At 53.6% G+C, this 22,794-nt stretch overlaps 1 protein-coding gene across 1 annotated transcript; it reads right to left on the bottom strand.

Moving 5' to 3' along the window:
• Positions 1–40: 40 nt before the first annotated feature.
• LOC140396000 (lysophospholipase D GDPD3-like) lies at positions 41–21,852 on the bottom strand. The gene is made up of 6 exons (XM_072484037.1): positions 21,720–21,852; positions 20,572–20,661; positions 19,547–19,680; positions 18,475–18,534; positions 11,309–11,360; positions 41–334 (listed from the first exon to the last, which is right to left on the bottom strand). The coding sequence occupies exons 2-6, from the start codon at positions 20,590–20,592 to the stop codon at positions 185–187; spliced, it is 417 nt and encodes a 138-aa protein (XP_072340138.1). The 5' UTR covers positions 20,593–20,661; positions 21,720–21,852; the 3' UTR covers positions 41–184.
• Between the last annotated feature and the right edge of the window lie 942 nt (positions 21,853–22,794).

Here is a 22,794-nt window from a genome sequence, read left to right as displayed (position 1 = left end):
TTCCCCCGATTATTACTGATGTTAACCAAACACAAAGAAATTAAGCATTGCGAAGGCGTTTTAATGTGACAGCAGATCGATACCTGCCCCAGCCCTGTATCCATGCTCCATGCACAGAAAACACACGGGGTGTGGGGACATCAGGGGAAGGTCCACAGGGAGGCAAGGGGATGGGCTCCTGGCCTCAGTCTGGAGGCTCCAATGAGCCCCTGACATGTGTGTTGCCCCCCAAGAACTGTCTGAGTTTGCTGGGGTAATCCGTCATCACACCAGTGGCCCCATAGTCAAACGCTCGACTATAATCAGTTTCCTCATTCAGAACCCAGAAATACACCTGAAATATACAAAAAACAGACTGTCAGGGTAATGTAGAGGGGGCTCTGTATTGTCCCTGTCTCTGGGAGAGTTCGATGCTGACACTGGATATAAAGTGGGGGGGTTACAGTGTCAGGGTAATGTAGAGGGAGCTCTGTATTGTACCTGTCTCTGGGAGAGTTCGATGCTGACACTGGGTATAAAGTGGGGTGGGGGGTGGGGGGTTACAGTGTCAGGGTAATGTAGAGGGAGCTCTGTATTGTACCTGTCTCTGGGAGAGTTCGATGCTGACACTGGGTATAAAGTGGGGGGGGTTACAGTGTCAGGGTAATGTAGAGGGAGCTCTGTATTGTACCTGTCTCTGGGAGAGTTCGATGCTGACACTGGGTATAAAGTGGGGGGGGGGTTACAGTGTCAGGGTAATGTAGAGGGAGCTCTGTATTGTCCCTGTCTCTGGGAGAGTTCGATGCTGACACTGGGTATAAAGTGGGGGGGTTACAGTCTCAGGGTAATGTAGGGGGAGCTCTGTATTGTACCTGTCTCTGGGAGAGTTCGATGCTGACACTGGGTATAAAGTGGGGGGGTTACAGTGTCAGGGTAATATAGAGGGAGCTCTGTATTGTACCTGTCTCTGGGAGAGTTCGATGCTGACACTGGGTATAAAGTGGGGGGGTTACAGTGTCAGGGTAATGTAGAGGGAGCTCTGTATTGTACCTGTCTCTGGGAGAGTTCGATGCTGACACTGGGTATAAAGTGGGGGGGTTACAGTGTCAGGGTAATGTAGAGGGAGCTCTGTATTGTACCTGTCTCTGGGAGAGTTCGATGCTGACACTGGGTATAAAGTGGGGGGGGTTACAGTGTCAGGGTAATGTAGAGGGAGCTCTGTATTGTACCTGTCTCTGGGAGAGTTCGATGCTGACACTGGGTATAAAGTGGGGGGGGTTACAGTGTCAGGGTAATGTAGAGGGAGCTCTGTATTGTACCTGTCTCTGGGAGAGTTCGATGCTGACACTGGGTATAAAGTGGGGGGGGTTACAGTGTCAGGGTAATGTAGAGGGAGCTCTGTATTGTACCTGTCTCTGGGAGAGTTCGATGCTGACACTGGGTATAAAGTGGGGGGGGGGGGGGGGGGGTTGCAGTCTCAGGGTAATGTAGAGGGAGCTCTGTATTGTACCTGTCTCTGGGAGAGTTCGATGCTGACACTGGGTATAAAGTGGGGGGGTTACAGTGTCAGGGTAATGTAGAGGGAGCTCCGTATTGTACCTGTCTCTGGGAGAGTTCGGTGCTGACACTGGGTATAAAGTGGGGGGGTTACAGTGTCAGGGTAATGTAGAGGGAGCTCTGTATTGTACCTGTCTCTGGGAGAGTTTGATGCTGACACTGGGTATAAAGTGGGGGGGTTACAGTGTCAGGGTAATGTAGAGGGAGCTCTGTATTGTACCTGTCTCTGGGAGAGTTCGATGCTGACACTGGGTATAAAGTGGGGGGGTTACAGTGTCAGGGTAATGTAGAGGGAGCTCTGTATTATCCCTGTCTCTGGGAGAGTTCGATGCTGACACTGGGTATAAAGTGGGGGGGTTACAGTGTCAGGGTAATGTAGAGGGAGCTCTGTATTGTACCTGTCTCTGGGAGAGTTCGATGCTGACACTGGGTATAAAGTGGGGGGGTTACAATGTCAGGGTAATGTAGAGGGAGCTCTGTATTGTACCTGTCTCTGGGAGAGTTCGAGGCTGACACTGGGTATAAAGTGGGGGGGTTACAGTGTCAGGGTAACGTAGAGGGAGCTCTGTATTGTACCTGTCTCTGGGAGAGTTCGATGCTGACACTGGGTATAAAGTGGGGGGGTTACCGTGTCAGGGTAATGTAGAGGGAGCTCTGTATTGTACCTGTCTCTGGGAGAGTTCGATGCTGACACTGGGTATAAAGTGGGGGGGTTACCGTGTCAGGGTAATGTAGAGGGAGCTCTGTATTGTACCTGTCTCTGGGAGAGTTCGATGCTGACACTGGGTATAAAGTGGGGGGGTTACAGTGTCAGGGTAATGTAGGGGGAGCTCTGTATTGCACCTGTCTCTGGGAGAGTTCGATGCTGACACTGGGTATAAAGTGGGGGGGTTACAGTGTCTGGGTAATGTAGAGGGAGCTCTGTATTGTCCCTGTCTCTGGGAGAGCGCAATGCTGACACTGGGTATAAAGTGGGGGGGTTACAGTGTCAGGGTAATGTAGGGGGAGCTCTGTATTGCACCTGTCTCTGGGAGAGTTCGATGCTGACACTGGGTATAAAGTGGGGGGGGTTACAGTGTCTGGGTAATGTAGAGGGAGCTCTGTATTGTACCTGTCTCTGGGAGAGTTCGATGCTGACACTGGGTATAAAGTGGGGGGGGGGGGGGGGTTACAGTCTCAGGGTAATGTAGAGGGAGCTCTGTATTGTACCTGTCTCTGGGAGAGTTCGATGCTGACACTGGGTATAAAGTGGGGGGGTTACAGTGTCGGGGTAATGTAGAGGGAGCTCCGTATTGTACCTGTCTCTGGGAGAGTTCGGTGCTGATACTGGGTATAAAGTGGGGGGGTTACAGTGTCAGGGTAATGTAGAGGGAGCTCTGTATTGTACCTGTCTCTGGGAGAGTTTGATGCTGACACTGGGTATAAAGTGGGGGGGTTACAGTGTCAGGGTAATGTAGAGGGAGCTCTGTATTGTACCTGTCTCTGGGAGAGTTCGATGCTGACACTGGGTATAAACTGGGGGGGTTACAGTGTCAGGGTAATGTAGAGGGAGCTCTGTATTGTCCCTGTCTCAGGGAGAGTTCGATGCTGACACTGGGTATAAAGTGGGGGGGTTACAGTGTCAGGGTAATGTAGAGGGAGCTCTGTATTGTACCTGTCTCTGGGAGAGTTCGATGCTGACACTGGGTATAAAGTGGGGGGGTTACAGTGTCAGGGTAATGTAGAGGGAGCTCTGTATTATCCCTGTCTCTGGGAGAGTTCGATGCTGACACTGGGTATAAAGTGGGGGGTTACAGTGTCAGGGTAATGTAGAGGGAGCTCTGTATTGTACCTGTCTCTGGGAGAGTTCGATGCTGACACTGGGTATAAAGTGGGGGGGTTACAGTGTCAGGGTAATGTAGAGGGAGCTCTGTATTGTACCTGTCTCTGGGAGAGTTCGATGCTGACACTGGGTATAAAGTGGGGGGGTTACCGTGTCAGGGTAATGTAGAGGGAGCTCTGTATTGTACCTGTCTCTGGGAGAGTTCGATGCTGACACTGGGTATAAAGTGGGGGGGTTACCGTGTCAGGGTAATGTAGAGGGAGCTCTGTATTGTACCTGTCTCTGGGAGAGTTCGATGCTGACACTGGGTATAAACTGGGGGGGTTACAGTGTCAGGGTAATGTAGAGGGATCTCTGTATTGTCCCTGTCTCAGGGAGAGTTCGATGCTGACACTGGGTATAAAGTGGGGGGGTTACAGTGTCAGGGTAATGTAGAGGGAGCTCTGTATTGTACCTGTCTCTGGGAGAGTTCGATGCTGACACTGGGTATAAAGTGGGGGGGTTACAGTGTCAGGGTAATGTAGAGGGAGCTCTGTATTGTACCTGTCTCTGGGAGAGTTCGATGCTGACACTGGGTATAAACTGGGGGGGTTACAGTGTCAGGGTAATGTAGAGGGAGCTCTGTATTGTCCCTGTCTCAGGGAGAGTTCGATGCTGACACTGGGTATAAAGTGGGGGGGTTACAGTGTCAGGGTAATGTAGAGGGAGCTCTGTATTGTACCTGTCTCTGGGAGAGTTCGATGCTGACACTGGGTATAAAGTGGGGGGGTTACAGTGTCAGGGTAATGTAGAGGGAGCTCTGTATTATCCCTGTCTCTGGGAGAGTTCGATGCTGACACTGGGTATAAAGTGGGGGGGTTACAGTGTCAGGGTAATGTAGAGGGAGCTCTGTATTGTACCTGTCTCTGGGAGAGTTCGATGCTGACACTGGGTATAAAGTGGGGGGGTTACCGTGTCAGGGTAATGTAGAGGGAGCTCTGTATTGTACCTGTCTCTGGGAGAGTTCGATGCTGACACTGGGTATAAAGTGGGGGGGTTACCGTGTCAGGGTAATGTAGAGGGAGCTCCGTATTGTACCTGTCTCTGGGAGAGTTCGGTGCTGACACTGGGTATAAAGTGGGGGGGTTACAGTGTCAGGGTAATGTAGAGGGAGCTCTGTATTGTACCTGTCTCTGGGAGAGTTTGATGCTGACACTGGGTATAAAGTGGGGGGGTTACAGTGTCAGGGTAATGTAGAGGGAGCTCTGTATTGTACCTGTCTCTGGGAGAGTTCGATGCTGACACTGGGTATAAAGTGGGGGGGTTACAGTGTCAGGGTAATGTAGAGGGAGCTCTGTATTGTACCTGTCTCTGGGAGAGTTCGATGCTGACACTGGGTATAAAGTGGGGGGGTTACCGTGTCAGGGTAATGTAGAGGGAGCTCTGTATTGTACCTGTCTCTGGGAGAGTTCGATGCTGACACTGGGTATAAAGTGGGGGGGTTACCGTGTCAGGGTAATGTAGAGGGAGCTATGTATTGTACCTGTCTATGGGAGAGTTCGATGCTGACACTGGGTATAAACTGGGGGGGTTACAGTGTCAGGGTAATGTAGAGGGAGCTCTGTATTGTCCCTGTCTCAGGGAGAGTTCGATGCTGACACTGGGTATAAAGTGGGGGGGTTACAGTGTCAGGGTAATGTAGAGGGAGCTCTGTATTGTACCTGTCTCTGGGAGAGTTCGATGCTGACACTGGGTATAAAGTGGGGGGGTTACAGTGTCAGGGTAATGTAGAGGGAGCTCTGTATTGTACCTGTCTCTGGGAGAGTTCGATGCTGACACTGGGTATAAAGTGGGGGGGTTACCGTGTCAGGGTAATGTAGAGGGAGCTCTGTATTGTACCTGTCTCTGGGAGAGTTCGATGCTGACACTGGGTATAAAGTGGGGGGGTTACCGTGTCAGGGTAATGTAGAGGGAGCTCTGTATTGTACCTGTCTCTGGGAGAGTTCGATGCTGACACTGGGTATAAAGTGGGGGGGTTACAGTGTCAGGGTAATGTAGGGGGAGCTCTGTATTGCACCTGTCTCTGGGAGAGTTTGATGCTGACACTGGGTATAAAGTGGGGGGGTTACAGTGTCAGGGTAATGTAGAGGGAGCTCTGTATTGTACCTGTCTCTGGGAGAGTTCGATGCTGACACTGGGTATAAAGTGGGGGGGTTACAGAGTCAGGGTAATGTAGGGGGAGCTCTGTATTGCACCTGTCTCTGGGAGAGTTTGATGCTGACACTGGGTATAAAGTGGGGGGGTTACAGTGTCTGGGTAATGTAGAGGGAGCTCTGTATTGTCCCTGTCTCTGGGAGAGTTCGATGCTGACACTGGGTATAAAGTGGGGGGGGTTACAGTGTCAGGGTAATGTAGGGGGAGCTCTGTATTGTACCTGTCTCTGGGAGAGTTCGATGCTGACACTGGGTATAAAGTGGGGGGGTTACAGTGTCAGGGTAATGTAGAGGGAGCTCTGGATTGTACCTGTCTCTGGGAGAGTTCGATGCTGACACTGGGTATAAAGTGGGGGGGTTACAGTGTCAGGGTAATGTAGAGGGAGCTCTGTATTGTACCTGTCTCTGGGAGAGTTCGATGCTGACACTGGGTATAAAGTGGGGGAGGGGGGTTACAGTGTCAGGGTAATGTAGAGGGAGCTCTGTATTGTACCTGTCTCTGGGAGAGTTTGATGCTGACACTGGGTATAAAGTGGGGGGGGCTACAGTGTCAGGGTAATGTAGGGGGAGCTCTGTATTGTACCTGTCTCTGGGAGAGTTCGATGCTGACACTGGGTATAAAGTGGGGGGGGTTACAGTGTCAGGGTAATATAGGGGGAGCTCTGTATTGTACCTGTCTCTGGGAGAGTTCAATGCTGACACTGGGTATAAAGTGGGGGGGGTTACAGTGTCAGGGTAATGTAGAGGGAGCTCTGTATTGTACCTGTCTCTGGGAGTGTTCGATGCTGACACTGGGTATAAAGTGGGGGGGGGTTACAGTGTCAGGGTAATGTAGAGGGAGCTCTGTATTGTACCTGTCTCTGGGAGAGCTCGATGCTGACGCTGGGTATAAAGTGGGGGGGTTACAGTGTCAGGGTAATGTAGAGGGAGCTCTGTATTGTACCTGTCTCTGGGAGAGTTCGATGCTGACACTGGGTATAAAGTGGGGGGGTTACAGAGTCAGGGTAATGTAGGGGGAGCTCTGTATTGCACCTGTCTCTGGGAGAGTTTGATGCTGACACTGGGTATAAAGTGGGGGGGTTACAGTGTCTGGGTAATGTAGAGGGAGCTCTGTATTGTCCCTGTCTCTGGGAGAGTTCGATGCTGACACTGGGTATAAAGTGGGGGGGGTTACAGTGTCAGGGTAATGTAGGGGGAGCTCTGTATTGTACCTGTCTCTGGGAGAGTTCGATGCTGACACTGGGTATAAAGTGGGGGGGTTACAGTGTCAGGGTAATGTAGAGGGAGCTCTGGATTGTACCTGTCTCTGGGAGAGTTCGATGCTGACACTGGGTATAAAGTGGGGGGGTTACAGTGTCAGGGTAATGTAGAGGGAGCTCTGTATTGTACCTGTCTCTGGGAGAGTTCGATGCTGACACTGGGTATAAAGTGGGGGAGGGGGGTTACAGTGTCAGGGTAATGTAGAGGGAGCTCTGTATTGTACCTGTCTCTGGGAGAGTTTGATGCTGACACTGGGTATAAAGTGGGGGGGGCTACAGTGTCAGGGTAATGTAGGGGGAGCTCTGTATTGTACCTGTCTCTGGGAGAGTTCGATGCTGACACTGGGTATAAAGTGGGGGGGGTTACAGTGTCAGGGTAATATAGGGGGAGCTCTGTATTGTACCTGTCTCTGGGAGAGTTCAATGCTGACACTGGGTATAAAGTGGGGGGGGTTACAGTGTCAGGGTAATGTAGAGGGAGCTCTGTATTGTACCTGTCTCTGGGAGTGTTCGATGCTGACACTGGGTATAAAGTGGGGGGGGTTACAGTGTCAGGGTAATGTAGAGGGAGCTCTGTATTGTACCTGTCTCTGGGAGAGCTCGATGCTGACGCTGGGTATAAAGTGGGGGGGTTACAGTGTCAGGGTAATGTAGAGGGAGCTCTGTATTGTACCTGTCTCTGGGAGAGTTCGATGCTGACACTGGGTATAAAGTGGGGGGGTTACAGTGTCAGGGTAATGTAGAGGGAGCTCTGTATTGTACCTGTCTCTGGGAGAGTTCGATGCTGACACTGGGTATAAAGTGAGGTGGTTACAGTGTCAGGGTAATGTAGAGGGAGCTCTGTATTGTACCTGTCTCTGGGAGAGCTCGATGCTGACACTGGGTATAAAGTGGGGGGGTTACAGTGTCAGGGTAATGTAGAGGGAGCTCTGTATTGTACCTGTCTCTGGGAGAGTTCGATGCTGACACTGGGTATAAAGTGGGGGGGCGTTACAGTGTCAGGGTAATATAGGGGGAGCTCTGTATTGTACCTGTCTCTGGGAGAGTTCGATGCTGACACTGGGTATAAAGTGGGGGGGGTTACAGTGTCAGGGTAATGTAGAGGGAGCTCTGTATTGTACCTGTCTCTGGGAGAGTTCGATGCTGACACTGGGTATAAAGTGGGGGGGTTTCAGTGTCAGGGTAATGTAGAGGGAGCTCTGTATTGTACCTGTCTCTGGGAGAGTTTGATGCTGACACTGGGTATAAAGTGGGGGGGTTACAGTGTCAGGGTAATGTAGAGGGAGCTCTGTATTGTACCTGTCTCTGGGAGAGTTCGATGCTGACACTGGGTATAAAGTGGGGGGGTTACAGTGTCAGGGTAATGTAGAGGGAGCTCTGAATTGTACCAGCCTCTGGGAGAGTTCGTTGCTGACACTGGGTATAAAGTGGGGGGGGGTTACAGTGTCAGGGTAATGTAGAGGAAGCTCTGTATTGTACCTGGCTCTGGGAGAGTTTGATGCTGACACTGGGTATAAAGTGGGGGGGTTACAGTGTCAGGGTAATGTAGGGGGAGCTCTGTATTGTACCTGTCTCTGGGAGAGTTCGATGCTGACACTGGGTATAAAGTGGGGGGGTTACAGTGTCAGGGTAATGTAGAGGGAGCTCTGTATTGTACCTGTCTCTGGGAGAGTTCGATGCTGACACTGGGTATAAAGTGGGGGGGTTACAGTGTCAGGGTAATGTAGAGGGAGCTCTGTATTGTACCTGTCTCTGGGAGTGTTCGATGCTGACACTGGGTATAAAGTGGGGTGGTTACAGTGTCAGGGTAATGTAGAGGGAGCTCTGTATTGTACCTGTCTCTGGGAGAGTTCGATGCTGACACTGGGTATAAAGTGGGGGGGTTACAGTGTCAGGGTAATGTAGAGGGAGCTCCGTATTGTACCTGTCTCTGGGAGAGTTCGATGCTGACACTGGGTATAAAGTGGGGGGGTTACAGTATCAGGGTAATGTAGAGGGAGCTCCGTATTGTACCTGCCTCTGGGAGAATTCGATGCTGACACTGGGTATAAAGTGGGGGGGTTACAGTGTCAGGGTAATGTAGAGGGAGCTCTGTATTGTACCTGTCACTGGGAGAGTTCGATGCTGACACTGGGTATAAAGTGGGGGGGGGGGTTACAGTGTCAGGGTAATGTAGGGTGAGCTCTGTATTGTACCTGTCTCTGGGAGAGTTCGATGCTGACACTGGGTATAAAGTGGGGGAGGGGGGTTACAGTGTCAGGGTAATGTAGAGGGAGCTCTGTATTGTACCTGTCTCTGGGAGAGTTCGATGCTGACACTGGGTATAAAGTGGGGGGGGTTACAGTGTCAGGGTAATGTAGGGGGAGCTCTGTATTGTACCTGTCTCTGGGAGAGTTTGATGCTGACACTGGGTATAAAGTGGGGGGGTTACAGTGTCAGGGTAATGTAGAGGGAGCTCTGTATTGTACCTGTCTCTGGGAGAGTTCGATGCTGACACTGGGTATAAAGTGGGGGGGTTACAGTGTCAGGGTAATGTAGAGGGAGCTCTGTATTGTACCTGTCTCTGGGAGAGTTTGATGCTGACACTGGGTATAAAGTGGGGGGGTTACAGTGTCAGGGTAATGTAGAGGGAGCTCTGTATTGTACGTGTCTCTGGGAGAGTTCGATGCTGACACTGGGTATAAAGTGGGGGGGGTTACAGTGTCAGGGTAATGTAGAGGGAGCTCTGTATTGTACCTGTCTCTGGGAGAGTTCGATGCTGACACTGGGTATAAAGTGGGGGGTTACAGTGTCAGGGCAATGTAGAGGGAGCTCTGTATTGTACCTGTCTCTGGGAGAGTTCGATGCTGACACTGGGTATAAAGTGGGGGGGTTACAGTGTCAGGGTAATGTAGAGGGAGCTCTGTATTGTACCTGTCTCTGGGAGAGTTCGATGCTGACACTGGGTATAAAGTGGGGGGGTTACAGTGTCAGGGTAATGTAGGGGGAGCTCTGTATTGTACCTGTCTCTGGGAGAGTTCGATGCTGACACTGGGTATAAAGTGGGGGGGGGGGGGTTACAGTGTCAGGGTAATGTAGAGGGAGCTCTGTATTGTACCTGTCTCTGGGAGAGTTCGATGCTGACACTGGGTATAAAGAGGGGGGGTTACAGTGTCAGGGTAATGTAGAGGGAGCTCTGTATTGTACCTGTCTCTGGGAGAGTTCGATGCTGACTCTGGGTATAAAGTGGGAGGGTTACAGTGTCAGGGTAATGTAGAGGGAGCTCTGTATTGTACCTGTCACTGGGAGAGTTCGATGCTGACACTGGGTATAAAGTGGGGGGGGGGGTTACAGTGTCAGGGTAATGTAGGGTGAGCTCTGTATTGTACCTGTCTCTGGGAGAGTTCGATGCTGACACTGGGTATAAAGTGGGGGAGGGGGGTTACAGTGTCAGGGTAATGTAGAGGGAGCTCTGTATTGTACCTGTCTCTGGGAGAGTTCGATGCTGACACTGGGTAGAAAGTGGGGGGGTTACAGTGTCAGGGTAATGTAGGGGGAGCTCTGTATTGTACCTGTCTCTGGGAGTGTTCGATGCTGACACTGGGTATAAAGTGGGGGGGTTACAGTGTCAGGGTAATGTAGAGGGAGCTCTGTATTGTACCTGTCTCTGGGAGAGTTCGATGCTGACACTGGGTATAAAGTGGGGGGGTTACAGTGTCAGGGTAATGTAGAGGGAGCTCTGTATTGTACCTGTCTCTGGGAGAGTTCGATGCTGACACTGGGTATAAAGTGGGGGGGTTACAGTGTCAGGGTAATGTAGAGGGAGCTCTGTATTGTACCTGTCTCTGGGAGAGTTTGATGCTGACACTGGGTATAAAGTGGGGGGGTTACAGTGTCAGGGTAATGTAGAGGGAGCTCTGTATTGTACCTGTCTCTGGGAGAGTTCGATGCTGACACTGGGTATAAAGTGGGGGGGGGTTACAGTGTCAGGGTAATGTAGAGGGAGCTCTGTATTGTACCTGTCTCTGGGAGAGTTCGATGCTGACACTGGGTATAAAGTGGGGGGTTACAGTGTCAGGGCAATGTAGAGGGAGCTCTGTATTGTACCTGTCTCTGGGAGAGTTCGATGCTGACACTGGGTATAAAGTGGGGGGTTACAGTGTCAGGGCAATGTAGAGGGAGCTCTGTATTGTACCTGTCTCTGGGAGAGTTCGATGCTGACACTGGGTATAAAGTGGGGGGGGGTTACAGTGTCAGGGTAATGTCGAGGGAGCTCTGTATTGTACCTGTCTCTGGGAGAGTTCGATGCTGACACTGGGTATAAAGTGGGGGGGGGGGTTACAGTGTCAGGGTAATGTAGGGGGAGCTCTGTATTGTACCTGTCTCTAGGAGAGTTCGATGCTGACACTGGGTATAAAGTGGGGGGGGTTACAGTGTCAGGGTAATGTAGAGGGAGCTGTGTGTAGTGGGGCGACGGAGCGGGGGGGTTAATCTAGCCCCTATTCCTGATGTCTCTGTACCTGGATTCCACGATCAGTCAGATGTTTGATCAACGATTTCCTCATCAATAACCTGCGGAGATCAGGAAGGAGAGAGGTCATGGGAGCGGCAGACAGTTGAGAAAGAGAGGCATCAGAATGAGAGAGGGACAGACACAGCGAGAGGGACAGACTCAGCGAGAGGGACAGACACAGCGAGAGGGACAGACACAGCGAGAGGGACAGACACAGCGAGAGGGACAGACACAGCGAGAGGGACAGACACAGCGAGAGGGACAGACACAGCGAGAGGGACAGACACAGCGAGAGGGACCGACACAGCGAGAGGGACCGACACAGCGAGAGGGACCGACACAGCGAGAGGGAGGGTGAGCAGGAGAGAGAAGGGGAGAGACAGACAGAGGCAGAGAGAGGGAGTCACAGGGACAGAGAGAGACTGAGAGGGAGAGACAGAGAGACAGAGACAGAGAGAGACAGAGAGAGATAGACAGAGAGAGAGAGATGATGTGTTGGGTGCTCTGGATCCGTGGAACACATCCAGGCCACCAACATTAAAATAGTGCAACACTATTTTATTAAGTGAGAAACTGTTGAACATACTTTGACTGTGGGTTAACACGATGTTGGATTAAAATAAAGACCTTTGCCTGTCCTAACCAGTCTCTGCACTCAGCACATGGTGAAGATCTGTGCTGCAGGCTGTAAGCTCTGTCCTTGTAGGAGGCTGCATCCCGAATGAGCGGGAAAACTGATGCCCCCTGTCTTTATAGTGCATGTGCTCTAACTGGTGATTGGCTGCGGTGTTGTGTGTGTTTATTGGTCTTCCTGTGTGTCCATCAGTGTGTGTGAAAAGAAAGTATGTGTGTGACAATAAATAATGTGTGGTGAGAATGTTCCTAACTACGTGTGGGGTGCGAAGACACATTTACAGTACTACGTACATGAGAACTAAGCTATTTACATGGGAAGGTGCCTGGTGCAGAGAAGCAGTGTGCAACAAGAATAACGAGATCAACACTGTATACAAACCAGGGAAACGATCAAACAAAGCAACGAAACAATTCAGAGAGTCCATCAGTCCGCTAAGTTCATAAATTAAGTCTCTGAGGTGGGCGACAAATTCTGGTTGACCGTCTCAAGGGTGGGTCGAGAGCCGCCGGTTCAGGAGCGGGCTGGACTGCGTCAGAGTCAGGGGGAGGCAGAGTGACAGGGAGCTCTGCATAGTCCATGGCAGGGTCAGCAGGAGGGCGAGGCGACAGTGGAGGATCACGTAGCGAGCGTGGAACGAGACGAAGGGCGCATCGATTGCGGCGCAGAATAGAGCCATCCGGTAGACGAACCAGGAACGAGCGGGGGGCCACCTGCCGAAGGACAACAGCGGTTGCAGACCAGCCACCATCCGGGAGATGGACGTGGACGTTGTCACCTGGAGCCAGAGCAGGGAGATCAGCTGCACGGGAGTCATGAGCCGCCTTGTGCTGTGCACGAGACAGCTGCATCTGGCGAAGGACCGGAACGTGGTCGAGGTCTGGGACATGGATGGACGGCACCGTCGTCCTCAGGGTGCGACCCATGTGTAACTGGGCTGGCGACAGGCAGGTGGACAGTGGGGCGGAGCGATAGGCCAGCAGGGCGAGGTAGAAGTCGGACCCAGTATCGGCAGCCTTGCATAGGAGCCGTTTGACTATATGGACTCCCATCTCCGCTTTGCCGTTGGATTGGGGGTACAGGGGACTGGATGTCACATGTGCAAAGTTGTACCTCCTGACAAAGTTGGACCATTCCTGGCTTGCGAAGCAGGGGCCATTGTCCGACATCACCGTGAGTGGGATGCCGTGACGAGCAAAGGTGTCCTTGTAGGCACGGATGACTGCAGACGATGTGATGTCGTGCAACCGTATCACCTCCGGGTAATTTGAAAAGTAGTCCACGATCAGGACATAGTCCCTGCCCAGCGCGTGGAACAGGTCGATGCTCACCTTAGTCCATGGTGACGTGACCAACTCATGGGGCTGCAGGGTCTCACGTGGTTGGGCCGGCTGGAAGCGCTGACAAGTGGGGCAGTTGAGCACCGTGTTGGCGATGTCCTCATTAATGCCGGGCCAGTACACTGCCTCTCGCGCCCGTCGGCGGCACTTTTCCACGCCAAGGTGGCCCTCGTGTAGCTGTTCCAAGACGAGCTGACGCATGCTATGCGGGATGACAATGCGGTCCAGTTTCAGGAGAACCCCGTCTACTACCACCAGATCATCTCTGACATTATAGAACTGCGGGCATTGGCCCTTGAGCCACCTGTCCGTTAGGTGGCGCATGACACGCTGTAGCAAGGGGTCAGCCGCCGTCTCGCGGTGAATTTGGACGAGGCGTTCATCCGAGGCAGGTAGATCGGAGGCCGCGAATGCCACATGGGCATCAACCTGGCAGACAAATCCCGCTGGGTCACATGGAGTGTTGACTGCCCTGGAGAGAGCGTCGGCAATGATGAGGTCTTTGCCTGGGGTGTAGACCAGCTGGAAGTCATATCGCCGGAGCTTGAGAAGAATACGCTGGAGGCGAGGCGTCATGTCGTTCAAGTCTTTCTGTATTATATTGACCAGCGGGCGATGGTCGGTCTCGACGGTGAATTGAGGCAGTCCGTAGACATAATCGTGAAACTTAACCACACCGGTCAGAAGGCCCAGGCACTCCTTTTCTATCTGCGCGTAGCGCTGCTCCGTGGGGGTCATCGCACGTGACGCATATGCAACGGGGGCCCATGATGAGGGCTCATCGCGTTGCAGGAGCACTGCCCCAATGCCGGATTGGCTGGCATCGGTCAAAATTTTGGTCCCTTTTGCTGGATCAAAGAAAGCTGAGACCGGGGCCGTGGTCAGTTTGGTTTTGAGTTCTCTCCATTCGCGCTCGTGGGCAGGGAGCCATTGGAAGTCTGTCATCTTCCTGACCAGGTTCCTGAGAGCCGTGGTATGAGAGGCGAGGTTAGAGATAAATTTCCCTAAAAATTGACCATGCCCAGAAATCGGAGGACCGCCTTCTTGTCCTCTGGCGTTTTAATGGCTGTGATAGCAGCCACCTTGTCCGCATCCGGCCGCACACCCAATTGGGAGATGTGGTCCCCGAGGAACTTGAGTTCCGTCTGACCAAAAGAGCATTTGGCCCTGTTGAGGCGGAGGTCCTGCTCACATATGCGCTTGAACACGCGCTGGAGGCGACCAACATGCGCCTGCGGGGTGGTGGACCAAATGATTATGTCGTCGACATAGACACAAACACCTTCAATGCCTTCCATCATTTGTTCCATGATCCTGTGGAACACCTCTGATGCAGATATGATCCCAAACGGCATTCTGTTGTAGCAATATCTGCCAAAGCGGGTGTTAGATGTACAGTTTCCTGCTGGATTTGTCGAGCTGGATTTGCCAGAATCCTTTTGAGGCGTCGAGTTTGGTGAAGAGCTTGGCGCGAGCCATCTCGCATGTGAGCTCTTTGCGCTTGGGAATTGGATAATGCTCCCTCATTATGTTGCGATTCAGATCCTTTGGATCAATGCAAATTCTCAGCTCGCCGGAAGGCTTTTTTACGCACACCATGGACCTGACCCAGTCGGTCGATTCCGCGACTCTGGAAATCACTCCTTGGTCCTGGAGGTCCTGCAGCTGCTGCTTGAGGCGGTCCTTAAGGGATTCTGGGACCCTGCGAGGTGCGTGCACCACAGGCGTGGCATTCTGTTTTAATAAAATCTTGTAGGTGTACGGGAGCGTGCCCATGCCCTCGAAGCCGTCGTGGTACTGGTTGATGATGGCGTTGAGTTGCGCCCTGAAGTCAGTGTCCTGAAAGGCAGAGGCGTCAGCAGGAGAGAGAGAGTGAACTCTCTGAACTAGGTTCAGCAGCTTGCACGCCTGCGCGCCAAGCAGGGAGGCTTTCGAGGAGCCCACGATTTCAAAGGGAAGGATGGCTTTGCGTGACCTGTGCGTCACTTCGAGCTGACACGAGCCGCTGGCAGCAACGGCATTGCCATTATAATCTAATAGCTGGCAGGCTGATGGGAGGATGGCTGGTTTGACACAAAGGCTTTGGAGGTCAGTGAGATTGGCGGAGGCATCAGTGTCCAGGCGGAATCGTATTTGGGACCGGTTGACCGTCAGGGTGGCACACCACTCATCGTCTGGATCGATGCTGTGTACCGATAGAGGCTGGATTCTTTGCTTCGGGGACACCCTGTTTTTTGTAACGATACCGATTCGAAAAGGCGTCTTCGGGTCCTCGGTGTCAATATTGGGTAGCAGGTCCGAATTGGGCTGGGTGACCGGGGGTTGAATGGCCCGGACAGTCCTGCGCGGCTGGCTGGAGCGACGCGAGTTGGCAGGCTGAGCTGCTCGGCATAAAGCAGCATAGGGGCCAAGTTTGCCACATCGCAGGCATCGTCGGGATTTGGCAGGACATCGCCGCTTTCAGTGGGCGGAGCCACAGTTGCCGCACGTTGTAGCGTCAATACGTTCGCTGCGCCACCGCGCATGCGCGGTGCGGTCGTACGTGGTGCGCGCCTGCGCAGTACATTCTTCGACGTCGCCGTCCCCTCGTTCGGTGCGCACACGCGCGGGAGTCCGCGAAAAACACGCAAAATGGCCGCCCTCATCCAGGCTGAGGCCCTGGAGTTGCTCGATTGCTTGGACCCGTTCTGCCTCATGGGGACCTTGCCGCGCCGGTTCAGCCGCTTGGATGTGGGAATACCGACTAGTGGCGTGTTCGTGTAGCACGCAGGTCTCAATGGCGGTCGCTAGGGTGAGCTGCTTTACTTTGAGGAGCTGCTGGCGTAGGGGGTCCGACTGAACCCCGAAAACGATCTGGTCGCGTATCATGGAGTCGGAGGTGGGCCCGTAACTACAGGACTGCGCAAGGTTGCGGAGGTGGGTGAGAAAGGACTGGAAAGGTTCATCCTTACCCTGCAAACGCTGTTGGAATACATAACGCCCGAAACTTTCATTCACCTCTACGCTGCAGTGACTGTCAAACTTGAGGAGGACCGTCTTGAACTTTGATTTATCTTCATCATCAGCAAAGGTGAGAGAATTGAAAATGTGGATGGTATGTTCCCCGGCCGTGGATAGAACATAGAACATAGAACGATACAGCGCAGTACAGGCCCTTCGGCCCACGATGTTGCACCGAAACAAAAGCCATCCAACCTACACTGTGCCATTATCATCCATATGTTTATCCAATAAACTTTTAAATGCCCTCAATGTTGGCGAGTTCACTACTGTAGCAGGTAGGGCATTCCACGGCCTCACTACTCTTTGCGTAAAGAACCTACCTCTGACCTCTGTCCTATATCTATTACCCCTCAGTTTAAAGCTATGTCCCCTCGTGCCAGCCATTTCCATCCGCGGGAGAAGGCTCTCACTGTCCACCCTATCTAACCCTCTGATCATTTTGTATGCCTCTATTAAGTCTCCTCTTAACCTTTTTCTCTCTAACGAAAACAACCTCAAGTCCATCAGCCTTTCCTCATAAGATTTTCCCTCCATACCAGGCAACATCCTGGTAAATCTCCTCTGCACCCGCTCCAAAGCCTCCACGTCCTTCCTGTAATGGGGTGACCAGAACTGCACGCAATACTCCAAATGCGGCCGGACCAGAGTTCTGTACAGCTGCAACATGACCTCCCGACTCCGGAACTCAATCCCTCTACCAATAAAGGCCAACACTCCATAGGCCTTCTTCACCACCCTATCAACCTGGGTGGCAACTTTCAGGGATCTATGTACATGGACACCTAGATCCCTCTGCTCATCCACACTTCCAAGAACTTTACCATTAGCCAAATATTCCGCATTCCTGTTATTCCTTCCAAAGTGAATCACCTCACACTTCTCTACATTAAACTCCATTTGCCACCTCTCAGCCCAGCTCTGCAGCTTATCTATATCCCTCTGTAACCTGCTACATCCTTCCACACTATCGACAACACCACCGACTTTAGTATCGTCTGCAAATTTACTCACCCACCCTTCTGCGCCCTCCTCTAGGTCATTGATAAAAATGACAAACAGCAACGGCCCCAGAACAGATCCTTGTGGTACTCCACTTGTGACTGAACTGAAATAGGAAGAGAGCGATCTTCCTGGTGTCTGAGGCATCTTCCCGGTCTGTGGCTTCCAGGTTGAGCTGGAAGCGTTGTTTGAATACCTTCCAGTTGGCCCCCAGGTTACCGGTGATGCGGAGCGGCGGCGGCGGGCGGACGCTGTCCATTTTGCAGGATGACTGTATGCTGGTGGAAGGCAGATCACTTGCAGGTGGGTCTAAGAAGTTCTAATATCCCTCAACTCCTGGTACCATGATGTGTTGGTGCTCTGGATCCGTGGAACACATACAGGCCACCAACACTTAAAACAGTGCAACACTATTTTATTCAGTTAGAAACTGTTGAACATACTTTCACTGTGGGTTAACACGATGTTAGATTAAACTAAAGACCTATGCCTTGTCCTAACCAGTCTATGCACTCAGCACATGGTGAGGCTCTGTGCTGTAAGCTGTAAGCTCTGTCCTGCTCTGTGTCCATCAGTGTGTGTATCTGCACCATGATATTATGGTGTATATTATGACAAGAGACACAGAGAGAAAGAGACAGAGAGAGAGAGAGACAGAGAGAGAGAGACGGAGAGAGAGACGGAGAGAGAGACGGAGAGAGAGACGGAGAGAGAGAGACAGACAGAGAGAGAGACAGTGAGAGAGAGACAGAGAGAGAGACGGAGAGAGAGACAGAGAGAGCGAGAGAGACAGAGAGACAGACAGAGAGAGAGACAGAGAGAGAAAGAGAGACAGAGAGAGAGACAGAGACAGAGAGAGAGAGAGACAGAGAGAGAGAGAGACAGAGACAGAGAGACAGAGACAGAGACAGAAAGAGAGACAGATAGAGAGAGACAGAGAGAGAGAGAGAGACAGAGAGAGAGAGAGAGAGAGAGAGAGAGACAGAGAGAGAGAGAGAGAGAGACAGAGAGATAGAGTGACAGAGACAGAGAGCAAGACAGAGAGAGACAGAGAGACAGAGAGAGAGACAGAGAGAGAGAGACAGAGAGAGAGAGAGACAGAGAGAGATAGAGACAGAGAGAAAGAGACAGAGAGACAGAGAGAGAGACAGAGAGAGAGACAGAGAGAGAGAGAGAGAGAGGCAATCTGTTCCTCACCAATCCATGATCTTGGCAGCGTATCTGTTGCGTAGCAGCCTGTCCTCTGGAAAGTAATACCTGCCCAGAAAGAGAGCGAGGATCAGGAGAGACTCTACTGGAGCCGGGGGAGAGCGGGGAGGGGGACGTGAGGACCCTGCCTCCCGCATTCTTCCCATCTCCCCCCGGTTTCTCCCCCCAGCCTCCAACAACCTGTCCATCCCGCTCTGGGATCTCCTCGCTGACTGAGCGACCCACAGCCGTCCCACGTCACAGACACTGAGCCCCTCCCCCCGCGTCCCAGACACTGAGCCCCTCCCCCCGGACACTGAGCCCCTCCCCCCGGACACTGAGCCCCTCCCCCCGCGTCCCAGACACTGAGCCCCTCCCCCCGCGTCACAGACACTGAGCCCCTCCCCCCGCGTCCCAGACACTGAGCCCCTCCCCCCACGTCCCAGACACTGAGACCCTCCCCCCCCCCGAGACACTGAGCCCCTCCCCCCGCGTCCCAGACACTGAGCCCCTCCCCCCGCGTCCCGGACACTGAGCCCCTCCCCCCGCGTCCCGGACACTGAGCCCCTCCCCCCCGCGTCCCAGACACTGAGCCCCTCCCCCCGCGTCCCAGACACTGAGCCCCTCCCCCCGCGTCCCAGACACTGAGCCCCTCCCCCCGCGTCCCAGACACTGAGCCCCTCCCCCCGCGTCCCAGACACTGAGCCCAAAACATTGTTTTGTTTTAAAAAATACTTTTCCCTTTCTGCTGTCCCACACCTGTAGAGTGGGCCGTGCGCTCCCCACACCACAATCTAGTAAAAGTTGTGGGTCAGGTGAACTCCATGATACACTTTGGGGTTCTCTAAACCCTGGCCCACAACAATATACATGATTGCTTCCGCATATCATTACAACCACCTCGGCTGCTCTCCCCCGAGGGGCGAGGGTGTCCTTCCTTGGGGAAGGAGCCCGGAATCTGACCTCGCCAACGCCCTGTATAATTGTGGTGAGCCTCCCTCCTTCCGACACCCCGATCCCTCTGTGAGAGCGGCTAACAGACCAATCGCCTTCCTCATCCACCAGCTTAACGGTGACCGACCTGTTGATGATGGAGGGCATGACGGCCTCGAGGCAGCTCTCCCGGAGAGGCACGAACGGTAACAGTCCCGTGTAGAAGAGCAGCAGCGTCCACACCAGCCGGCCCCTGGTGAAGGCGATTGGCATGCGCGGGTTCTGGAGCGAGAGAGAGAGAGAGAGGCGCTGAGGGACTCAGACCGGCAGGCACAGGACTGGGGGGGGTGGGGGGGTGGGGGGGGGGGGGGGGGGGGAGGAGGGGGGGGGAAGACACTTCGGCCCATCGATCCGGGGATGGGTCTGCGAAAGGAAGGACAGAATGCATTCCACGGGGATGGAGAGACGGTGGACAGAGCTTCCCCGGAGGAGAGGAAAGCTCGGAGTTAAAGAGGAGTGAGAGGGCGGGGGTGATGGGGTGGGGGAGGGGGGGGGGTAAAACCCGTACACGTATTGAGAACCACTATACGCAGAGGGAGAGAGAGAGAGAGACAGAGAGAGAGAGAGAGGGAGAGACAGAGAGAGAGACAGAGAGAGAGAGACAGAGAGAGAGAGAGAAACAGAGAGAGAGAGACAGAGAGAGAGAGAGAGAGAGACAGAGAGAGAGAGAGAGGGAGAGACAGAGAGAGAGAGGGAGACAGAGAGAGAGAGAGACAGAGAGAGAGAGACAGAGAGAGAGAGAGAAACAGAGAGAGAGAAACAGAGAGAGAGAGAGAGAGAGAAACAGAGAGAGAGACAGACAGAGTGACAGAGAGAGAGACAGACAGAGTGACAGAGAGAGAGACAGAGAGAGAGACAGAGTGACAGAGAGAGAGAGAGACAGAGAGAGAGAGACAGAGTGACAGAGTGACAGAGAGAGAGACAGAGTGACAGAGAGAGAGACAGAGTGACAGAGAGAGAGAGAGACAGAGACAGAGAGAGAGACAGAGAGAGACAGGGAGAGACAGGGGGAGAGAGAGAGAGAGAGAGAGAAAGAGACAGAGAGATAGGGATAGAGAGAGAGAGACAGAGAGAGAGAGAGAGAGAGAGAGAGACAGAGAGAGAAGATCCCACCTCTGTCTGAAATTGTTGCATGGTGTGTCCTTTCTCTGTTGCCCACACTGTGATCTTCTCTCGATTATATTTTTTCACCAGTTCTGAGACCTGCCCAGAGACAGAATAACATTCATCCTAAAGCAATATTCAACAGACCCCAACACCGACCTTCCCCCGGGTACGGGTCTCTCCCCGGGGTACGGACTCTCCCCGGGGTACGGACTCTCCCCGGGGTACGCACTCTCCCCGGGGTACGCACTCTCCCCGGGGTACGCACTCTCCCCGGGGTACGCACTCTCCCCGGGGTACGCACTCTCCCCGGGGGTACGCACTCTCCCCGGGGTACGCACTCTCCCCGGGGTACGCACTCTCCCCGGGGTACGCACTCTCCCCGGGGTACGCACTCTCCCCGGGGTACGCACTCTCCCCGGGGTACGCACTCTCCCCGGGGTACGCACTCTCCCCGGGGTACGCACTCTCCCCGGGGTACGCACTCTCCCCGGGGTACGCACTCTCCCCGGGGTACGCACTCTCCCCGGGGTACGCACTCTCCCCGGGGAGCCCACTCTCCCCGGGGTACGCACTCTCCCCGGGGTACGCACTCTCCCCGGGGTACCCACTCTCCCCGGGGTACCCACTCTCCCCGGGTTACCCACTCTCCCCGGGGTACACACTCTCCCCGGGGTACCCACTCTCCCCGGGGGTACACACTCTCCCCGGGGTACACACTCTCCCCCGGGGTACACACTCTCCCCGGGGTACACACTCTCCCCGGGGTACACACTCTCCCCGGGGTACCCACTCTCCCCGGGGTAACCACTCTCCCCGGGGTACCCACTCTCCCCGGGGTACACATTCTCCCCAGGGTACACACTCTCCCCGGGGTACACACTCTCCCCGGGGTACACACTCTCCCCGGGGTACACACTCTCCCCGGGGTACACACTCTCCCCGGGGTACCCACTCTCCCCGGGGTACCCACTCTCCCCGGGGTACGCACTCTCCCCGGGGTACCCACTCTCCCCGGGGTACACACTCTCCCCGGGGTGCCCACTCTCCCTGGGGTACACACTCTCCCCGGGGTACACACTCTCCCCGGGGTACACACTCTCCCCGGGGTACACACTCTCCCCGGGGTACGGTAGTGAGTGGATTGGAGGTTTTACCTTGTGGATCAGTTCCAGGTTGTGCACTTTGACCTCAATATTGACGGGAACGTGAGGATATCTTTGGAAAACCTCCTCAAGGAGCGGGATTCGGCGATCGCTCCCCGTGCTGTAGTGTCCTGGGGAGGAATATCAGAGATTGTTCCTCTCGGTTCCTCAACCCAGCCTGACCCTCCCCTCGACTCCCCTCCCCTCGACCCCCCTCGACTCCCCTCCCCTCGACCCCCCTCGACTCCCCTCCCCTCGACCCCCCTCTACCTCCCTCGACTCCCCTCCCTTCCCTGAACTACCCTTCCGTCAACTCCCCTCCCCTCATTTACCATCCCCTCAATTACCCGTCCCTCCAATATCCTTCCCTTCGAGTGCCCTTCTCTTGAGGCCCCTCCGATTGCAGTCTCTCTCAGTCTCTCTCTCAGTCTCTCTCTCAGTCTGTCTCTCAGTCTCTCTCTCAGTCTCTCTCTCTCTCTGGATGTGTTGGGTGTTCTGGATCACTTTTGCCGGGCATTTTGGTTGTCGCTGTACGCTGAGGGTGCCGGCGATGCGGAGCGGCGGCGGCGGGTTGATGTTCTCCGTACTGCAGGATGCCGGAATGCTGATTAGTTGCAGGTGGGTCTCAGAAGTGCTAGTATGCAACCACTCCTGGTACCATGATGTGTTGGGTGTTCCGGATCGCAAACAGGTCACCAACACTGGAAGTGGTGCAACTCTATTTTATTATAACGTTCACTATATTAACATACTTGAACTGTGGGTAAATGCAACACCAGCTTTAACTGTTGACCCTTGCCTGTCCTAACCAGTCGATGCACTCAGCACATGGTGAATGTCTGTGTTGCAGGCTGTGAGCTCTGTGCTCTGAGCTGGCTGCTACTAGAATGAGCGGGATCTCTCCTGTCCCCTGTCTTTATAGTGCGTGTGCTCTCACTGGTGATTGGCTGCGGTGTTGTGTATGCTGATTGGTCCCACTGTGTGTCCATCAGTGTGTGTCTGCCCAATGATATACTGGTGTATATTATGACCTCTCTCTGTCTGACTCTCTCTGTCTGACTCTCTCTGTCTGACTCTCTCTGTCTCT

The sequence above is a fragment of the Scyliorhinus torazame genome, chromosome 19 (genome assembly GCF_047496885.1).
Source record: "Scyliorhinus torazame isolate Kashiwa2021f chromosome 19, sScyTor2.1, whole genome shotgun sequence".
In the NCBI taxonomy this organism is placed as follows: Eukaryota; Metazoa; Chordata; class Chondrichthyes; order Carcharhiniformes; family Scyliorhinidae; genus Scyliorhinus; species Scyliorhinus torazame.
This window is presented reverse-complemented; position numbering and strand designations above follow the sequence as displayed.

Excerpts from the sequence above, each read along its gene's own strand:
- LOC140396000 (XM_072484037.1), bottom strand. The coding sequence starts at position 20,592 with ATGCAACAATTTCAGACAGAG. Across the intron at positions 18,535-19,546 it reads ATGCCCTCCATCATCAACAG|GTATTACTTTCCAGAGGACA; the intron begins GTCGGTCACCGT and ends CTTTCTGGGCAG. Across the intron at positions 11,361-18,474 it reads GCTGCCAAGATCATGGATTG|GTTATTGATGAGGAAATCGT; the intron begins GTGAGGAACAGA and ends TGATCTCCGCAG.